Below are 18,622 nucleotides of genomic sequence, written 5' to 3'. Positions count from 1 at the left end.
TTCGTTCATCCATTTGCTGAGCACTGGGGATCCCGCAGGGCCCAAGCACCCCTTATGTTGCTCCCAGCCCAGTGGGGGAGCTTGACACAGGGAACCAGGGCCTCACTGGGGACCAGGAGGAAAGTCCAGGAAGGGTCCCTAGAGGGAGGGTCCTCGGTGACTGGAGACCAGAGAGAGAAGTAGCAGTTAGCTAGGCCAACGGGTGGGCGGAGAGGTGTCCCCGGCGGAGGGCTCAGCAAGGGCAAAGTCCTGGAGGCCAGACAGAGCTGGGTGAACCAGGAGCAGGAAAATGAAGGGCGGCTGGAGTGCAGCGGGGTGCTGGGGGGAGATTTTTACTATTAGCGGCATTCAGCACATTCACAATGTTGTGCAGCCATTACCTCCGGTCCAGAGCTTTTCCATCCCCCCAAAAGGAGACCCCGTCCCCATTAGCAATCACCCCCCACCACCCCTCCCCTAGCCCCTGACAACCAGGAATCCAGTCTCTGTGGATTTGCCTGTTCTGGACGTTTCACACTATGGGACAGGATGGTCACTTTTAATAACCTTGGACCAGTGGGCTGTTTGAGGATCGGCAGGTCTGCCCTGGGAGCCCATGTGCCAGGGTGAGCCGACCATGAGGCCTCCCAGCAGTGCCCTGCCAGGGCCTCTATCTGGGCATGTCACCATGTGGCTTGGGCCACATGCCCCACAAGGAGGCTCCCAGGAAATTCTTGCCACTGAAACTGAGCCAGAGGTCACACCCAGAGCTGGCTTTCCCCCTGCCTACGGGGCAGCTGATGGAGCTCAGTGTCACAGGTCCGGCCACGCTGAGCTGCCAAGAGAGGCAATTGAGACCCAGAAGGGGCTGGACGGGGGAGAAGGGGGTGGGAGCCAGTAGACAAGAACCCTGTCTTGGCCATTTGCTCACTCTGCCCCTGGTGGCCACCTTTGAAGTGAAGGTCACTGCTCCCAGTGACCTCTCCTGACCTCTGTGCCAGGCGAGTCCTGCCTGAGGCCACTAGGTGAGTCCATTAACCAGTTACCAACAAGATCCATCACTTTCTGTCTCCACCACTGGTTGGCCCTCAGCAGCTGTCTTGGCCACAGCGGGTCCTGCCGGTGGAATCGGGGGGGTGAGGGAGGTCATGGGGGTCCAGACAGGGCAGGGCCTGGGCGTGAGGACAGTGGGCTTCTTTTCTTTTCTTTTCTTTATTTATTTTTAGTTGTGGCATGCAGGATCTTTGTCTTTAGTTGCGGCATGCAGGATCTAGTTCCCTGACCAGGGATCGAACCCGGGCCCCCTGCATTGGGAGCGTGGAGTCTTAACCACTGGACCACCAGGGAAGTCCCTGTGCTTCTTTTAAATGCAAATAAGAATGGGGAGGCGTGTGGCAAAGGAGAGCTGAAACAGAGGAAAGACAGCCCCTGGTCTGGGTTTTTACAAAGCTCCTCCCTCTGGCCGTCATACAGAGGTAGTTGGTTTAAAGAAAAACCAGTGCCAGACAGTTCAAGCTGTAAAACCGGATTGTACTCAGGAGCCATTGCAATGGCTCCACTCCTAATGCAGCACAGGCAAGAAGGTTCACAGCCAAGGAGCCGGTGGGGTCAGTGGACAGAGAATCACTAGGAGGAGACGTGAGGGGTAAGGGGGGGATTCTGGCTACATTGACTTAGCAGATTCTTGCTGAAATCCCCTCGTGCCGGCGGCTGGATTCAAAGATCTCCTGCCCCTCCCTGTTTCATTCATTCCCTCTGCTACCATTTAGGGAGCCTCTGCCTTTTGTGGACCCACCCTTGTTAGGCACCCGGGACACATCAGAGAACAAGACACATCTGGCCCTGCCTGCCCAGGAGGGAATGGGGATCCAGAAAGGCTTCCTGGAGGAGGGGACGGACGTCCAAGCTGACACAGGATGGCTTAGTTAAAGTTAGCCCAGGGGAGGAGGATTGGGTAAGAGGAGAGGGGTTCCTGGAAGAGAGAACAGCATGTATGAAGGCCCTGTGGCAGCAGCTCTGGGTGCTGAGGGACAGGTAAGTGATGGGTAGGGCAGGGTATCCTCCCTTCATAAAGCCTCCTGGAGGTGGAAGCCCAAGGCCAAAGAGAGCCTCCCTCCCTTGGTTGGGGCCAGCAGCCTCCCTTTATAAAGATGAGAACAGGTGAGGCACAGAGAGGCAAGGGTGGGGCCTGAGCTCCCCCAGGTGGCAAGTGGCAGAACCAAGATTCAAATGCAGGATTCTTAACCAGGGGTTCTTAAAAGTGTGTCCAGTGTGGGTGAGGGTGGTGGTTGCTGAGACCCTTTCAGGGGGTCTTCAAGGTCAAAATCACACATGAGCAAAAGATCCATTCAAAGTGCAAAGACAGGGACTTCCCTGGCGGACCAGTGGTTAAGACTCTGTGCTCCCCTAAGATCCCACATGCCGCACAGTGTGGCCAAAAATAAAAATTAAAAATTAAAATAAAATGAAAAATAAAACAAAGTGCAAAGATAGACCAATGGCCTTTAATGGAGCAGAGAATGAAAGAGAACAGGCCACCTTCATAAACCTCTACCTGCCCAGTTCGGGTGTAGGACAAAGAAGACTACCCACGATGACCTAAAAAGGCGAAAAATCCTCCTCTCTCTGTGTGAAGCTGGGTTTTCTTCCTATACATCAACCGAGACAACTACGGAAATGGGCTGAACGACAAGCAGATGTGAGAATCCTTCTAAACCAGATATTAAAGAGATTTGCAAAAATGTAGAATATCACTCTTTTACCTAAAAAAATTTTTTTTAATTTCAACAAGATGAATTTATTCTCTGACAGTTCTGGAGGTGAGGAGACTGACACGGGTCTCACGGGGCTAAGATCAAGATGTGGGCGGGGCTGGTTCCTTCCAGAGGCTGCACGGGAGCATCAGTTCCCGCCTTTTCCAGCTTCTAGAGGTGCTGCATCCTTGGCTCACAGCCCCGTCCTCCATCCTCACAGGCAGCAGCGGGGTATCTTTCTGAACCTTCTGCTGTAGCTACATGTCCCTTCCCTGTGATTGTAGCTGGAAAGGTTCTCAGTTTTTTTTGTTGTTAATTGAGGTGAAATTCACATAATATACAACTAGCCATTATTGTAAAGTATACGATTCAGTGACATTTAGTGCGTTCACAATGCTGTGCAACCATCACCTCTAATTCCAGAACATTCTCATCACCCCAGAAGAACACCATATAAGTAATCACTCCCTATTTTCCCTCTCCCAGCCCCTGACAACCAGGAACCCACTCTCTGTGTCTGTGGCTCTGCCTGTTCTGAACGTTTCCCGTCAATGGAACCACACACTGTGTGTCCTTCTGTGTCTGGCTTCTCTCTCTGAGCACTGTGTTCTCAAGGTCCATCCATGTTGTAGCGAGTGTCAGTGTTTCACCCCTTTTCATGGCTGAATAATATTCCATGTGTGGATGGAACACAGTTTGTGAATCCATCATCTGTGGATGGACACTTGAGTTGTTTCCACCTTTTGGCTCCTGTGAATTATGTTGCTATAAACATTCATGTACAAGCTTCTGTGGGGACATATGTTTTCATTTCTCTTGGGTAGACACTTTGAAGTGAAATTGGGTCATAAAACCGCCAACTGTTTTCCACAGCGACTGTCCCATTTTCCATCCCCACCAGCAACACACAGGGTCGCCGTTTCTCCCCATTCTCACCAACACTCTTTATCGTCCATCTCTTTGACTATGGCCATCCTAGTAGGCGTGAGTTGTGTCTCATTGTGGCTTTGATTTGCATTTCCCTGATAATCAGCGATGCTGAGCATCTTTTCACGTGTTTGTTGGCCATGAGTATATCTTCTTTGAAGAAACGTCGATTCAGATTCTTTGCCCATTTTTAAATTGGGTCGTTTGTCTTTTTGTTGTTGACTTGTAAGAGTTCTTTATATATTCTGGCTAGTAATCCCTTACCATATATCAATATATGACTTGTAAAAATTTTCTCCCACACCCTGCTTTGTCTTTTCACTTTCTTAATAATGTCGTTCAATGCACAAGAAATTTTTAATTTGATCAAACCCACTCCCTTAATTTTTTATTCTTAAAAAATGTTATTATTTTTCATTAAAAATATTATATTTGGGACTTCCCTGGTGGCGCAGTGGCTAAGAATCCGCCTGCCAATGCAGGGGACACAGGTTCGGTCCCTGGTCCGGGAAGATCCCACATGCCGTGGAGCAACTAAGCCCATGCACCACAACTACTGAGCCCTCATGCCACAACTACTGAAGTCTGCGCGCCTACAGCCCATGCTCTGCAACAAGAGAAGCCACCGCAATAAGAAGCACGCGCACTGCAACGAAGAGTAGCTCCCGCTACGCGCAACTAGAGAAAGCCCGCGTGCAGCAACAAAGACCCAACACAGCCGAACATAAATAAATTAAATAAATAAATTTAAAATATATGTATTATGTTTATGTGACCATGTAGTGATCAGTTGTCTTTTTTTTTTTTTTTTTTAGTTGCAGCATGTGGACTCTTAGTTGCGGCATGCGGGATCTAGTTCCCCCACCAGGGATCGAACCCAGGCCCACCCCCCCTGCATTGGGAATGTGGAGTCTTACCCACTGGACCACAAGGGAAGACCCTGGTTGCCATTTTTTAAAGTTAACAAACCTTTAATTTTTCTCAGTTTTAATGTATAACGTGGTAAATATTATCCATGATGATAATCCATTTAAACAAAAGCTCCCCGGGGCCTCAGTCCTTTTCAAGAGTGGAAAAGGGGTCGTGAAACCAAAAGGTCTCCTCTGGTGGGGAGGCGGGGTGGGGTATGTGGTCCCATCTGGTCAGTAAGGGGGCGGGGATCAGCAGGGCCCTGCCTACCCCACCCCCTAGCTGCTGAGAGGCCTGAGGCCAAACGCAGTGACGCCAGCCCTCACATGGGCGCCCGCTGAACAGCCCCTGGTGTCACGCTGAGATTTCCTGGCGGCCAGGGTCACCAGAACGAAGCTTAAGCTCATCTTGGCATCAACCCCCTTGGAAAAGGAAGTCCCCTGCCGTGTGGAACCTCTGGGGCTGGCCCGCTGCTGTCGCTGGAGACGAGGGAGGGGGGTGAGTTCCTTTTCTCAGCCCCCAGAACCGGCCTTAATGTCAGGGTCAGGCGAGGGGACACACCGGGCTGGATATTTTTAGGGAGGGAAGAGGTGTGGCTGGTTATCTGCCCCGTGGGCAGTCTGGCTAGGAGGGGGCAGGCGGGGAGGAGGAGGAGGGGGGAAGAGGCAGCGGGGTGACTTCCACCCTCACCCCCCTGCCCGGCCGACCCGTGACTAATTTAGGCAAAAGACAGCGTGGAGCTATTTCCATCCAGTGGGAACAGGTGCGGCGCCCCCAGCGCTCTACCCACCCCCCGCCACTCCCCCCCCACCCCGCTTCACCGCGCCGCCCGCGCTCCCCATAGGCCGTGGGCCGCCTCCCTGGAGGCGGCCTCCGGGCTGCCCCAACCTATAAAGGCGCAGGGTTTTCTCAATGAAGCCGGGACGCACTAAGGAGTCGGGCCCAGCCAGGTACCAGGGAGTCGGGAGTTGGCCTGCCAACCGCGGTCCCCGCCGCTCCTCCGCGCGGAGATGAAGTACATTGTGGGCATCGGAGGGTGAGCGTCCAGGGCCCCAGGCGGACCGCCCCGCGAGGGAAAAGGCGCGGAGCTCGCGGGAGAGGCCGGCCGGGTGCTCTCCTGTGCGGGCCGAGGTGGCCTGGGCAGGAGGCCGGGGAATGAATGGAGGGCTGCCTGGCGACTGGTGTCGCAGGGACCCGATGCCCAAGGTCGGAGTGCGGGGAGGTGTCTCTGCCCTCTGTTCGGCGCAGGGCCGGGCGCGGGGCCCAATTTAAAATTTCCAAATGGAAGTCACTTCCCCATGCCGCACCCCTGACTAGATTCGGGGGGGGGGAATAGAAGACTTTATAAAGCCCAGGCCGACCTTCCTTAAGGCGCGTGGGCGGGGAAGGGGGGTGAAACTCCGACCCCAGGGAGGCACGTGGGCAGGTGCTGCGGGGTCCCCAGAATGGCACTCCCCTGACTGTGTGGCACCTGCCTTTGCAGCCACTTCTGCTGACCCCAGGCAGGGGCCTTGCCTTCCTGGAGATTTATTACCAGTAACCAGGCCTTTTTAAGATGATGCCTTGGAAGCATTTCGCATAAGCAGGGCTGGCTTGGCGCTCCCACCTAGGAGGTCGCCCTGGGTCCTCCCCCTCTTGGTTTGATGCTCCATCACCCTCTTGAAACTCCTAATAGAGTGAGACCAGGGCCCTCCATTTCTGCACGTTCTGTAGCCGGCCCTGAGGGCACGGTGTATCTTTCAGCAACAAGTCAAATTAACATCAGGTATGTTCTAACCTGCTCTCCTTAATGTATGGGGGTCACCTTTCCCATTGGCCCTTTTAAACGGCTGCAGGTCCCCCCCCCTTCCACACCCAGCTTTCCACCCCTGATTCCTAGGCGAGGGACAACCAGGTCAAGGGGACACTTATTTCCAGAAAGGCCTGACAGTTAGCCTTCTCTGTCCTTCAGCGGCCGCAGTCCAGAGTCCTTAGGGTGACCATCTGTCCTGCTTTTCCTGGGACTGAAGGGTCCCCAGGATTTGGGACTTTGAGCACTAAAACCAGAGACGTCCCGGGCACACCAGGATGAGGTGGTCACCCGGCTTTGCCCATTCCTTTTTTTAATAATCCTTTCCCTTTGTCATAAGGTGATTATCTCTTCCCGGTTTTGCAGTGAACTGCTGGTTTTCCTATCACAAATATTTTTTTCTCCCCCAGTTTGCACTTGCTTTAACAATTTGGCTTTTTTTAAAGCCCTGCTGAGGCTAAGTCACACGTGGGCCTCAGTTTCCTCGAGCTCCGGGCACCACCCTCCTGGGTTTGCAGTAACACTGGACGAGTCTGAACACAGAAAGCAGTGCTTCCATGACCCCAGCCAAGACTGTGTTCGCTTTTTTGTTTGTTTTCATACCCTCTGCCCCCTTTCTCTGTTTCATCAGGCAGGTGAGCACAGGCCCTTGCCTGGCCCTAGTGGGCAGTGGGCAGTAGTGGGCCAGGCAGCCCAGATCGGCTGATTAGAAAGCCTCCTCTGACCTAACATGAATAGAAATACCCTCTTAGCTCTACTGTTTTACAGGCCTGTGTTTGTTTTGCTTTGTTTTGTTTTTGGCCACGCAGCTTGGCTTGCGGGATCTTAGTTCCCAACCAGGGATCGAATCGCACCCCCTGCAGTGGAAGCACAGCGTCCTAACCACTGGACCACAGGGAAAGTCCCTACAGGCCTGTGTTTTAGATTTGAGTCTGATCCTGGGGGCCCCTCAGACCCGGACAGGTCCAGAGAGGGGACCCAGGCAGCCTCACGTGTATGCTCTCCCCACAGCATGACCAACGGCGGCAAGACCACACTGACCAACAGCCTCCTTAAGTCACTGCCCAACTGCTGTGTGATCCACCAGGATGACTTCTTCAAGGTGGCTGCCCTGGCCGGGGGCGGGGGGTGGCAGCCCCGAGAAGGAGACTCAGGGGAGCAGACCCCTCCCGGGGCACCCTGGGCTAACCCGAGTCGGGAGATCGAGGGACCGGCGATCTCGGTTACTGAGCACCTACTGCGTGCCTGGCACGTTCTCACGGCACACCGGTTCCCCATGGGACAGATGGGGAAACTGCGGTTCCCAGAGGGGGCGTGCCACCTGGGTGGTACCCTTTATCCTCTGCAACTCCACTTTCCCATCTGCAAAATGGGCTCTGAGCCCGCCCTTGATGCTTTGTGGAGGGTGAGGGAGTAACTAGATCATAGATGCAAAATCCCCCCGCTCCTGGTCCCAACAGTCACAAGGTTGGGGAGGGGTTCTGAATGCCAGCCTGGAGCCCCCCCCCCACCCCCGCCTGGGACCTCGGAGCCTATGACTATCAGCTGCAGGGGGCCGAGGCAGGCAGGGGCACCCAGACCCTCACTGGGGGCTCTCCAGGCGCTGTCACCCCAGGGTGGGGTAAGGTGGGAAGGCGGGCACTGAGCCCGCGGCTTGGGCTCCTCTGTTTCAGCCCCAAGACCAAATAGCAGTTGGGGAGGACGGCTTCAAACAGTGGGACGGTAAGGACGGACGGCAGCCCCGCGCCCCCTGCCCTCGCTGCCCCATGGCCCCCACCCCACCAACACTCGCTTTCCCGCCCCCAGTGCTGGAGTCCCTGGACATGGAGGCCATGCTGAGCACCGTGCAGGCCTGGATGAGCAGCCCCCGGAAGTTCGCCCGTGCCCACGGGGTCAGTGTCCAGCTGGACGCCTCAGACACCCACATCCTCATCCTGGAAGGCTTCCTTCTCTACAGCTACAAGTGAGCATCTCCAGGCCTGGGCCCCGGACAATCCGGGCCCTCCTAGGTCACCAAGTCTCTATTTTGACGGACAACCTTGCTGGGTGACCCTGGGCAGGACATCGTACCTCTCTGGGCCCATCCAAATTGGGAGAGAGGGAGGATTCCATCCTCAGGGTGGGGGGCTAATGTGGGCATAGTAGGAGGCTGGTCGATGCTGGTCCCCTCACTCATCCCTAACCTAATCAGCCCAGACAAACCGCCACACCTCCCCCAACCAGCCCTCATCACCCAGGAATGTCCCTGGAGGCCAAGGCCATGGGGGGTTGTGTACTTTGACCCACGGGCGCTGACCGGGTCCCCTACCCCTGCCAGGCCCCTGGTGGACTTGTATAGCCGACGGTACTTCCTGACCGTCCCGTACGAAGAGTGCAAGTGGAGGAGAAGGTGAGCCTGGGGGCCCTGTCTGCATTCCCAGGTGGGACCAGGAAACTGGGTAATGCCTGCTGGACACACGGCCACCCTGAAGCTGCAGGCTGACGGGCAGCAGGCACCTGGGTGGCCAGTGCTGGGTTCCAGAGGCCCATAGCCTGGGGCCTGGAGAGTGTGGCCCACCCATGCCCTACCCTGGGCATCTCCCAGGCCCACCGGGGAAAATGCTGGAAGTTGGGGCACCCAGGCCCCACCACGGGGCCCCTGAATCAGTGGGGTCCCCGTTCTCAGTGGTGCCGCCCCGACCTAGTTCCCGCACCCCAGGCTCTGCTCATGGCACCACCCTTGGGTGACATGGGTGTTGCTCACTCTCGCCCATCTCCCTCCCCAGTACTCGACGCTACATGGTCCCCGACCCCCCCGGCCTCTTCGACGGCCACGTGTGGCCTATGTACCAGAAGTATAAGCGGGAGATGGAGGCCAATGGCGTGGAAGTGGGTAAGTCCCTGAGTAAGATGAGGCCAGCTCCTCCCCATTGGGACCATTTGGGAAACCTGAAAGTCCCTCCTCGAGTCTCACCACCAGTCTCTCTCGCTTTGGGCCCCAGAGGCTGGTCTGTTCCCGCAGGCTGACTCTGCAGGCCAGCTTCCTCCTGACCAGCAGTCCTCCAGTCCTCTGTGCGCTGGCCGCCCGCCTCCTGGCGGCAGCCCCAGTAACCCGGGCCGCGGTTGGGCTCCCAGGGCCCCTGACTGTGGCCTTTCTGATTTCAGTGTACCTGGACGGCACGAAGTCCCGCGAGGAGCTCTTCCACCAAGTCCTGGAAGACATTCAGAACTCGCTTCTGAACCGCTCCTAGGTGTGGCTGGAGAGGAGGGGCCCAGCCCCCAATGCAGGGACCCAGACACAATTCCGGCCACAGTACGGCCAGGCTGGCGGCATCCCAGCCAGACACTGCGTGACCATTTCCCTTTGGGGAAGTCTGTACATATGAGAGTGGAGGCCCCACTCACAGCCCAGCATCTCAGGGCCCGGGCATTCTGTCCCGAGATGCTTCTGTAACCTTGATGGCGGCTTACATATTAAACCTGATCCTGTTTTTTAATCGTTGGGGTGCAGCCTGTTGTGTTCGAGGTGCTGAGAGGGACCCTCCTGCCCCGTCTCCTTGGTGCATTGGTGGCATCGGGGGGGCGACACCAAGGGCTCTGGGCAGTTACAGTCTCCACCTGTTGGACCCATGGCAATGTGACCCTGGGTGGCTGCTTGAGGGTCTTTGGGCCTAGCTTCCTCAAAAGGGAAATTTCCTGCCAGCTTTCAAAAAACAGCACAGCACGGCCCAGAGCAGGGGCTGGGAGGTCAGCCAAGCCTGAGGGTGCCCCTGGCTCTTAGCTGAGCCCTGCTGTCACTGCACCCCGGCGCCTCCTCCGTGACTGGAGCTGACACCTACTTCTCATGACCCAGGATGCTCGTAAGGACACACTCTCTGTCCCAGGAACCACATCTCCCTGAACCTTCCCTAGAATGTTGGTGAGGCAGTTTATCGTATACACCCATTTCACAGATGGGAAGACTGAGGCTCAGAGATGGTCAGTGGCTTGGGAGCTGGGATTTGAACTCAGGTCTCCTCAGACCCTGTTCTTTTTGCCCAAGGGAGGTTGGAAGGCTCCCGTGGAGACTGAAGACAGGGTGGGGAGGGGGAGGGTGGACGGAGCAGGGGTAGACAGGAGGAGGACAGGGTACCCCTTGACCTGAGGGTGATACCCCAGGGCCAGCCGTGGAACTGTAGCAACCCACCCCACTCAGTCCAGAAGGGCAGGAAAAACCTGAAGTGTAGACAGTTTTGGACAAAGCCATTGAACATTTGGAAATTATGGGGGAAAAAAAAAAACCAATTACCATATGACCTAGCAATTCCACTCCTAGAGAAGATTAACCAAAAGGATTGAAAACAGGTGTTCAAACAAAAACTTGTACATGAACGATTCAAAGTAGCACTATTCACAGTAGCCAAAAGGTGAGAGCAACCTAAAAAGTCCATCAAATGATGGATGGATAAACAAAACATGGTCCATCCACACACAGCCTTAGGAAGAAGGAAAGTCTGACACTCAGTACAACATGGATGAACCTTGAGGACATGATGCTCAGTGAAATAAGCCAGACACAGAAGGACAAACACTGTATGATTCCACGTATATGAAATGTCCAGAACCAGCAAATCCACAGAGATAGAAAGTAGACTCATGGTTGCCAGGGGCTGGGCTTGGGGGGGAAGGGGGGGTGCGGGAGTGACGGATGATAGGGACAAGGTTTCTTTTTAGGGTGATAGAATGTTCTGGAATTAGAGGTGATGGATGGTTGCACAACACTGTGAATGCACCAACTGTCACTGAATTGTTCACTTAAAATGATTAATTGTATGTTATGGAAATTTCACCTCAATAAAAAGAAAAGGAAGGGATGCAGGGAGGGAGGATCAGGGCACAGGGGCAGTGAGGGTTCCGTGTGCTTTCATGCTGTACTTGCAGTCGGTGGCAAGAAGGCTGTGGGGCGAGGAGTGTGGGTGTCCAGAGCCCTGCCCCTCACTTGCCACACAACACTCCCACTGTCCTCTGAGCTTCCTGCAGTGGCATCCATGGAGTGGGGTCTCCATGTGCCCCAAGGCTCCCTGCCCTTCACCACAGAATGGGCTGGGCAGCAGGTCGGCCCTACAAGTCCTGTCCTGCCCTGGATTCGGGGTCCCAGGCTCCTGGGAAACCGCTCACTTCCTGTGCCCCAGCTGGGGGGAGCCTCCCACTCGGCTGCTGCCCCTTCTAAACACAGCCTTCCTGCCAACAGAAATCACCTAGCGGTGCAATCACCACTGCCCTTTGCCCCTGTGGCCTCACAACCCAGCACAGAGCAAAACACAAAGGAGAGAGTGGTAAGCAGATGGACAGATGGACGGCAGCAGAGCCGGGAGGCCCCGCCGGGCCTGGGGCTCATCCCTGGCACTAGCTTCAGCTAAGGCCTCATGCAGCCCTTTCCCCACCAACCTGAAGACCCAGTGCAGATCACTAGTAAGTAGGGTGACCAACTGTCCCTATTTTCCAAATACTTTCCCTTTACTTTTTTTTTTTTTAAATATGTTGCGTGCCTTGCGGTATCTTAGTTCCCCGACCAGGAATTTGAACCTGCGCCCTCGGCAGGGAAAGCGCGGAGTTCTAACCACTGGACTGCCAGGGAAATCCCATCCCTTTACTTTAGCATGGAAAGTCCTCCTTCCCCAGAAATCCCTCAGAACCAACCAACCGAGATGGTTGGTCACCGTATCTGCTAGTCTGCTGGGGGCTGCAGAACAGAGGTGAAAGGGCCCACAGGCCGAGAGTCAGGAGGGGCTGGGTTCCCGTCCCTGCCAGGCCATTGACAAGCTGTGTACCTAATGGCTCAGAACACCATGTCCTGGTATGTTTGAGCAGGATTTGAATCTGTTAAGACTCTCCTTGCTTCAAACAAACAAAACCAAAAAGCAAACGACACTATTATGGGCTGAATTGTGTACACTTAAATTCGTATGTTGAAGCCCCTGACCCTTAGGACCCCAGAGTATGACTGCATTTGGAGGTCACTAAGTTAAAATGGGGTCGTGAGGGTGGGCCTCAATCCAGTATGACTGGTGTCCATATAAGAAGAAGTTGGGACACACCAAGGGAAGACCATGTGAGGACACAGGGAGAAGATGCCCATCTGTAAGCCAGGGGGAAAAGAGGCCTCGGGAGGACCAACCTTGCAAATCCAGAGACAGAAAGCAGACTCGTGGTTGCCAGGGGCTGGGGAGGGGTGGGGAGTGGCTCCTAGTGGGGATAAAACTTTCTCAAGTTTTTTTTTCTTTTTTCGGCCGTGCCACGCAGCTTGTGGGATCTTAGTTCCCGGACCAGGGGTTGAACCTGCGCCCTCGGCAGTGAAAGTGCAGAGACCTAACCACTGGACCGCCAGGGAATTTCCAAAATATTCTCAAGCTGATCCTAGTTGATGGTTGTACAACCCTGTGAATATACCCCAAAAACTGAAGTTTACAACATTAAATGGATAAATTGAATGGTATGTTAATTCTATGTCAATAAAGCTGTTTTTTAAAGTCCTCTGGGTCTTGATGAGAAAAAAAAAAAAAGGGAATTCCCTGGTAGTCCAGAAGGACTCAGTGCTTTCACTGCCGAGGGCCTGGGTTCAATCCCTGGTTGGGGAACTAAGATCCCACAAGCCTCGCAGCCCAAAAAAAAAAAAAAAAAATCACCCAATGTGACTTTTATTTTATTCGGTAGCATTTCCAACACTGTGACTTTAATCAAAAATGCACAAATGCCCATATACTCGCTAACAGCACGTAACTGTCACGCTAATAAATTAGTGCCTGCTTTAATGGGGCACTAAACATTATTCACTCAACAAATGTTTATTGGGTGTGTAGTACTTGGGGCAGCAAAGTATGGCCCATGGGCTAAATCCAGCCCACTGCATGTTTTTGTATAGCCCTCGAGCTAAGAATGGCTTCACATTTTTAAATGGTCATGGAAAAAAATAAGAATTAAATTTCATGACACATGCAAGTTACATGGAATTCAAATTTCAGCATCTATAAATAAAGTTGTCTTGGCTGGCAGCCACGCCTACTCGAGTATGTGTCAGCTGTGGCTGCTTTCAAGCTACACGGCTGAGCTGGGGGGCTGGGCTAGAGACCCTCAAGTCCGCACCGGCAAAATCACACATTTCCTGCAGCGTCTGCTGATGGCTGCAGTGTATGCAAGGTCTGGGGTGGAGGGTGGCGGGAAGAGCCCACTGTGTCCTGGAGGGCAGGTGGGAGCTGGGGCAGGGCGTGGAGGGAGCCTCGGAGAGCCTGCCAAGGCCTGCCCTTTGTCACAGTCACAGAGCACAGTGAGGCTATCCTCTGGTCACCAGGCCCGAAATAGTCCAGGATGGGACAGGGACACGGGAGAGGTGGCTCCGGGGCAGCCAGAGCCCTGCCTGGCCACCAGACACCTCGGTCACTATGAGAACAGTAGCGGGATGGGGGACCACCTCATCCGGATTGCACAGCACTTTCCCAGTTTCAGCACTGAAAGTTCCCCATTCTGGGAAAGGCCGGGCCCAGGCAAACTGAGACAGTTTGTCACCCTGATCGGGGCCGACCATCTTGAGTGGTCGGATTATTCTATGACCCGCCTCTCTAGGGCTCAGAGAGGAAAGGGACCTGCCCAAGGTCACTCAGCGGAGCTGAGATTTGAACACATCTGTCAAATGCTGACCCAGGACCGTCTCCAGCCAAGGAGGCGTGCCAGGCGGCTCACCCTCGCCCCATCCGCCTTCCGTCTTCCTACCCGTATCTCGGGAAGATTCTCTCACTCCTCTCACAGCCACCTGATGGGCCCAGTGAATCCGGCCCCACCTGCCCCTGGGCTGGGCAGCTCTGGGCACAGTGTGGACTCCAGCTGGGCTAACCTGTGCCTTTCCTGCAGCCCCTGCCCTCCCCAGACAGAACCCCAAGACTAACCTGATGTGCCCCTGTCACGTCCACCAAGCACCCCCTAGGTCAGTGCCCGGCGGTCTCCCCAGGCCCCAGAACGGGACGCCCTAAGACCGGGCAGCCCAGAGCGTGAGAGGGCGGCTCCAGAACCCGGCCGCCTCAGCCCCTTCCTAGAGAGAGATCCCCGGGGCAGGTAACGTGCCACCTGCGCCTCAGCGTCCTCCCCTGGGCTTCGGATGCCCGTTGCTGCTGGGGTTTTGTGGCAGGTGTTGCCACTCACTGGGACGAGGAGCCCAAGGCCTGCCCCCCCAGCCCCAGGCCGGCCCCCAACCCCGGGGAGGGCACTCACACCTGCTGGACCCCTGTCCGGTGTTCGGCGGTGGGGGGGGGGGGGCGCTGGGAATTGTCTTCCATGCTCCTGTGACCAGTACAACCTACTCCTTTTCCGCAGATGAGGAAACTGAGGCTCCCGGAGGTGGAGTCCCTTAGCCGCAGGCCACAGACAAAGGAAGGAGACAAGGTTCCAGGCCAGGCTGGTGCGCCTGGGACACAACTGTGCCCACTGTCCTGCCTGGGCTGGCGGCAGGACCAGTCACCGCCAGGCTCCCCTGCGACCCCGGGCCCGGAGGAGGCCCCCCAGCTCCCGATGCCCCCAGCGCCTCCCTCTGAGGCCGTTCGTTCTCCTCCCACCCTCGTGACAGGGCTGGGGCCGCAGACTCCCCTATAATTACTATGGTATTTATTAGTTTTCTTTATGAGTCTCGCTCATTTTATTGATTTTAACTAAATTCGTTGGAAGAGGAAACTTCATGGCCTTGCTGTGGATGGGAAACCTTGAATTTCCTGAAAGCATGTCGCTACAAACACTAAGACGGCCTGCCCCCGATCCCTCCCCTAAAATCATCCCGGGGAGGCCCAGGGATAAGCACTCCACCTTCCCGGAACGCTCAAGGCCAAGAACAACCTCAGGTCAGTGCTTCTCAACTGGGGGGCGATTCTGCCCCCTGCCCAGGGGACACTGGGCAACGTCTGGGGACATCTGTGGTTGTCACACTGGGGGACTCCTGGCACCGAGGGGGTGGGGGCCAGGGATGCTGCTCCACACCCCACAGCGCCCAGGACAGGCCCACAGCCAAGAACAATCCAGCCCGAAGGTCAGCAGTGCCGAGGGGAGACACCCTGGACTAAGGGCAGAGAATTGGCTCCAACCCCCATCCCCCCGGGACTCCCCTGGTGGCGCAGTGGTTAAGAATCTTGCAGGGGACACGGGTTCAAGCCCTGGTCTGGGAAGATCCCACATGCTGCAGAGCAACTAAGCCCGTGAGCCACAACTATTGAGCCCTCGTACCACAACTACTGAAGCCCGCGTGCCTAGAGCCCGTGCTCTGCAGCAAGAGAAGTCACCGCAATCAGAAGCCCGTGCACCGCAACAAAGAGGAGCCCCCGCTCGCCGCAACTAGAGAAAGCCCGCGCGCAACAATGAAGACCCAAGGCAGACAAAAACAAATTAAAAAATAAATTTAAAAAAAAAAAACAAAAAACCACCCCCTGGAGGCGCCCCAAGTGGGACTCGATGTGCAGAGAAGGCTGAGAGCCCAGGATGGGACAGACCCTGACACACACACCCACGTGACACACACACACTCACGTGCCAGTCATCCCGCGGCTGACACCCTCCTGGGCCAAGTCATCCCCCACCCCCCGGGAACTCGGCCTGGCCTGCCCGCAACCCTGATCTTCGATCGAGGCACCAGGGAGCTCACTCCGTGGGGGAGGAGGTGTGGCCTTGGGATTGCTGGGGGCCCAGGCGGGTGGGTGGGACCCCACGGGTCTCTCGCTGGAACCTGGCTCCTCTGAGGCCACCCCAATTCGGAAGCCCTGCCAGGGAGACCCTACCCCACCCCAGCTCACCACAGACATACAGACAGGCGACCTTCCATGAGAAGCGTCCTCACGCGGGCCCCTGGACAGTCCCCCGACCAGAGCTCTGCCCTGGGGCCCTTCCCCAAATGTCCTAACAGCCATCGGGGGAGAAAGATGGAGGGAGAGGCTCCAGGCGGTGGGGCAAGGCTGCAGAGCCAGCTCCCGGGCCCCTCCTTTCCTCATTCTATTTCAGGACCCCCCCCCCCAACCCCAAGCACTTGCCACTCACGTCAAGGAGCACTCAGCGGCCATCTTGATCAGCAGTTACTCTGCCTGCCCTACCCACGTCCCAACAGGGCCAGGGCGGTCACCTCCAAAGGCTGCCTCCACCTCAGGTGCCCTGTCTGCCAGGCCCCTGAGGGGGCATCCTTGGGGCAGACTAGGGGGCCAGCCAGTGCCTGGGGGAGGAGCAGGCTGACCGACACGGACAGGGGCAGCCATATGCCCTCCGCTGCCGCTCAGGAGCGCCCCCAAGTCCTCCCAGCACATTCTGGGGGGAGCCTGGGTCGCCCAAGAAATGTCCTCATCACCTCCCCGTTCCCTTTAAGCTTCTCTTCAACAAGCCCCGGAGGGGAACGGGTGGTAGGGGGGTGCAGAGGCAACTTTCAATCATGCAATCAGGGCTCACTTCCACAGGGGTCTGGAAGTCCTGCCCATACAGGGACCGTCAAAAATGCAAAACCCCGGGGGGTGGGGTGGAGGACACCAGGGGAGTCGGGGTGGCAGGCGGTGGGAGGGAGGGAGGAAGCCGCGCACTCCCCGAGGGAAGCCGACACCACGGCCATCACTGCAAGACACACATGCATCCTGGGGTCACCTGGCCAGGGCAGGGGTCCCCGGCTCTCTCCCCTCCAGGACAAGGAGAATCAGGGAGGAGAAGCCCCAGCCCCATCCTCCTCCTCCTCCTCCCCCCTCACTGCCCTCTTCCCACCTGGGCCGGTTAATTGCCCCCAAGGCTGTGTTTCAGACGTCCTTTGCATGGGGTATGTCTTTCACCACTGTTCTGTGTCTCACTTTTCAGGCCACCGAGTGGGGCCGGGCAGAGGGACAAGGGGATGGTTTCGGTACTTACTTTTCTTTTTCTCTCTGTACAACAGGGGGGCTAAAGGTCTCGGGGGCTGAAGGAGCCTCTCAGGGCTGGTGGGTCTGGCTTTATAGACCACCCCGGGCCCTGGCGGCCCCGCTGGTTATTAATAGCGGCCGCCGCCTCTTGCCCAAATATGGTCAGGAGCACAGCAGCTGTGAGCGCGCAGCCCCTGGGCAGGACAGGTGGCACGAGGACAGCCCTCTGCCCTACGAGAGGCAGGCAGTGCTGCAGGGGACCCAGCATGGCCTGGTGACTCCTGCGCCCGAGCCCCCGAATCTAACAAGACACGCTTAGTGAGGGGGCGCCCAGGGTGTGCTGGACCCTGACACACCCTTGCCTCTAACCCTCGCTGCCACCCTAGGAACCACTGTCCCTAAGGACAAAGCTGGCACACACACAGAGGTGCCGTGTCTGCCGAGAGCCAGGAGCCCAACTGGGCTGCATCAAACCCAGGCCTGTCTGACTCATTTTGCAGACGGCGCATGACTAACGCGAGCCGTGGTGAAGGCCTCGATTGAGGGCGAATCTCACGCGCTAGGAAAACACGGAGGGTCCCTCACAGCTGCCGCCGATGAGGTCGGATAGCCCAAGGCCCTCCTTCTCGAGGGACCGAGGGACCGGCTGGGCTCCTGCTGTCACTGCCCTGCCAGCCCACGGAATGATTCAAGCAAGTCAGTGACATCCTCCCACAGAACTGGAGGTCACCTCATCCTCTCGTCACTAAAGGCTGCCCGCACACCCTGCTCCTGACTGCGCCCCAAGTGCCCTGCAGGGCCTGCGGCGTCCTTCTCCCCGGGGCTGTCAGTCCTTGTGCCTAATGAAGAGCCGTCTACTCATCTGTCCGTGTCAGACGTCCTGCATCCAGCCACCCCTTACCCTGCAGTGGGACTTGGTCGGGGAACTAAGATCCCGCATGCCATGCAGTATGGCCAAAAAAAAAAAAAAAAAAAAAAAAAAAAAACGGCCTTCCCTGGTGGTGCAAGTGGTTAAGAATCTGCCTGCCAATGCAGGGGACACGGGTTTCGATCCCTGGTCTGGGAGGATCCCACATGCCAAAGAGCAACTAAGCCCGTGTGCCACAACTACAGAGCCTGTGCTCTAGAGCCCGTGGGCCACAACTACTGAGCCTGGGTGCCACAACTACTGAAGCCCGTGCACCTAGAGCCTGTGCTCCGCAACAAGCCACCACAATGAAGCCCGCACACTGCAATGAAGAGTAGCCCCCACTTGCCACAACTAGAGAAAGCCCACGCGCAGTAACGAAGACCCAGCACAGTCAAAAATAAATAAATTAAAAAAAAAAAAAATACAAGTCACTGACCCAAGAGCCTCTGGCTCAGCAGCCCAACCACGACCAGCAGGTCTGTCCCTGCCCAGCCCGGGA

General features: G+C 56.3%; 1 protein-coding gene and 1 long non-coding RNA gene across 4 annotated transcripts in view; one reads left to right on the top strand and one right to left on the bottom strand.

Moving 5' to 3' along the window:
* LOC118892173 overlaps positions 1 to 18,107 on the bottom strand; it is a 52,170-nt gene extending 34,063 nt beyond the window's left edge. Inside the window, exon 1 of the long non-coding RNA XR_005019248.1 lies at positions 17,224 to 18,107. This is a non-coding gene — a long non-coding RNA (uncharacterized LOC118892173). The remainder of the gene's footprint in view (positions 1 to 17,223) is intronic.
* NMRK2 (nicotinamide riboside kinase 2) lies at positions 5,402 to 9,833 on the top strand. 3 transcript variants are annotated; one of them, XM_036846446.1, is made up of 8 exons: positions 5,501 to 5,604; positions 6,052 to 6,333; positions 7,369 to 7,459; positions 8,031 to 8,079; positions 8,164 to 8,320; positions 8,675 to 8,746; positions 9,123 to 9,229; positions 9,502 to 9,833. In XM_036846446.1, the coding sequence occupies exons 2-8, from the start codon at positions 6,212 to 6,214 to the stop codon at positions 9,585 to 9,587; spliced, it is 684 nt and encodes a 227-aa protein (XP_036702341.1). In that variant the 5' UTR covers positions 5,501 to 5,604; positions 6,052 to 6,211; the 3' UTR covers positions 9,588 to 9,833. The 3 variants fall into 3 exon arrangements, with proteins under 3 accessions (XP_036702342.1, XP_036702343.1, XP_036702341.1); XM_036846447.1 differs by lacking the exon at positions 6,052 to 6,333 and having other exon boundaries at positions 5,402 to 5,518; XM_036846448.1 differs by lacking the exon at positions 6,052 to 6,333 and having other exon boundaries at positions 5,467 to 5,604.
* Positions 18,108 to 18,622: the final 515 nt, after the last annotated feature.

Source organism: Balaenoptera musculus, chromosome 3 (genome assembly GCF_009873245.2).
Source record: "Balaenoptera musculus isolate JJ_BM4_2016_0621 chromosome 3, mBalMus1.pri.v3, whole genome shotgun sequence".
Classification (NCBI taxonomy): domain Eukaryota; kingdom Metazoa; phylum Chordata; class Mammalia; order Artiodactyla; family Balaenopteridae; genus Balaenoptera; species Balaenoptera musculus.
The sequence above is the reverse complement of the archived record's forward strand: the minus strand, read 5'-3'. Positions and strand labels throughout refer to the sequence as shown.

What these genes read in the sequence shown, in the direction of transcription:
- NMRK2 (XM_036846446.1), top strand. Translation starts at nt 6,212, where the DNA reads ATGCTCCATCACCCTCTTGAAACTCCTAATAGAGTGAGACCAGGGCCC. An exon ending in CGGCTTCAAACAGTGGGACG is followed by an intron (nt 8,080 to 8,163) that starts GTAAGGACGGAC and finishes TCCCGCCCCCAG; the next exon opens with TGCTGGAGTCCCTGGACATG. An exon ending in TTCCTTCTCTACAGCTACAA is followed by an intron (nt 8,321 to 8,674) that starts GTGAGCATCTCC and finishes TACCCCTGCCAG; the next exon opens with GCCCCTGGTGGACTTGTATA.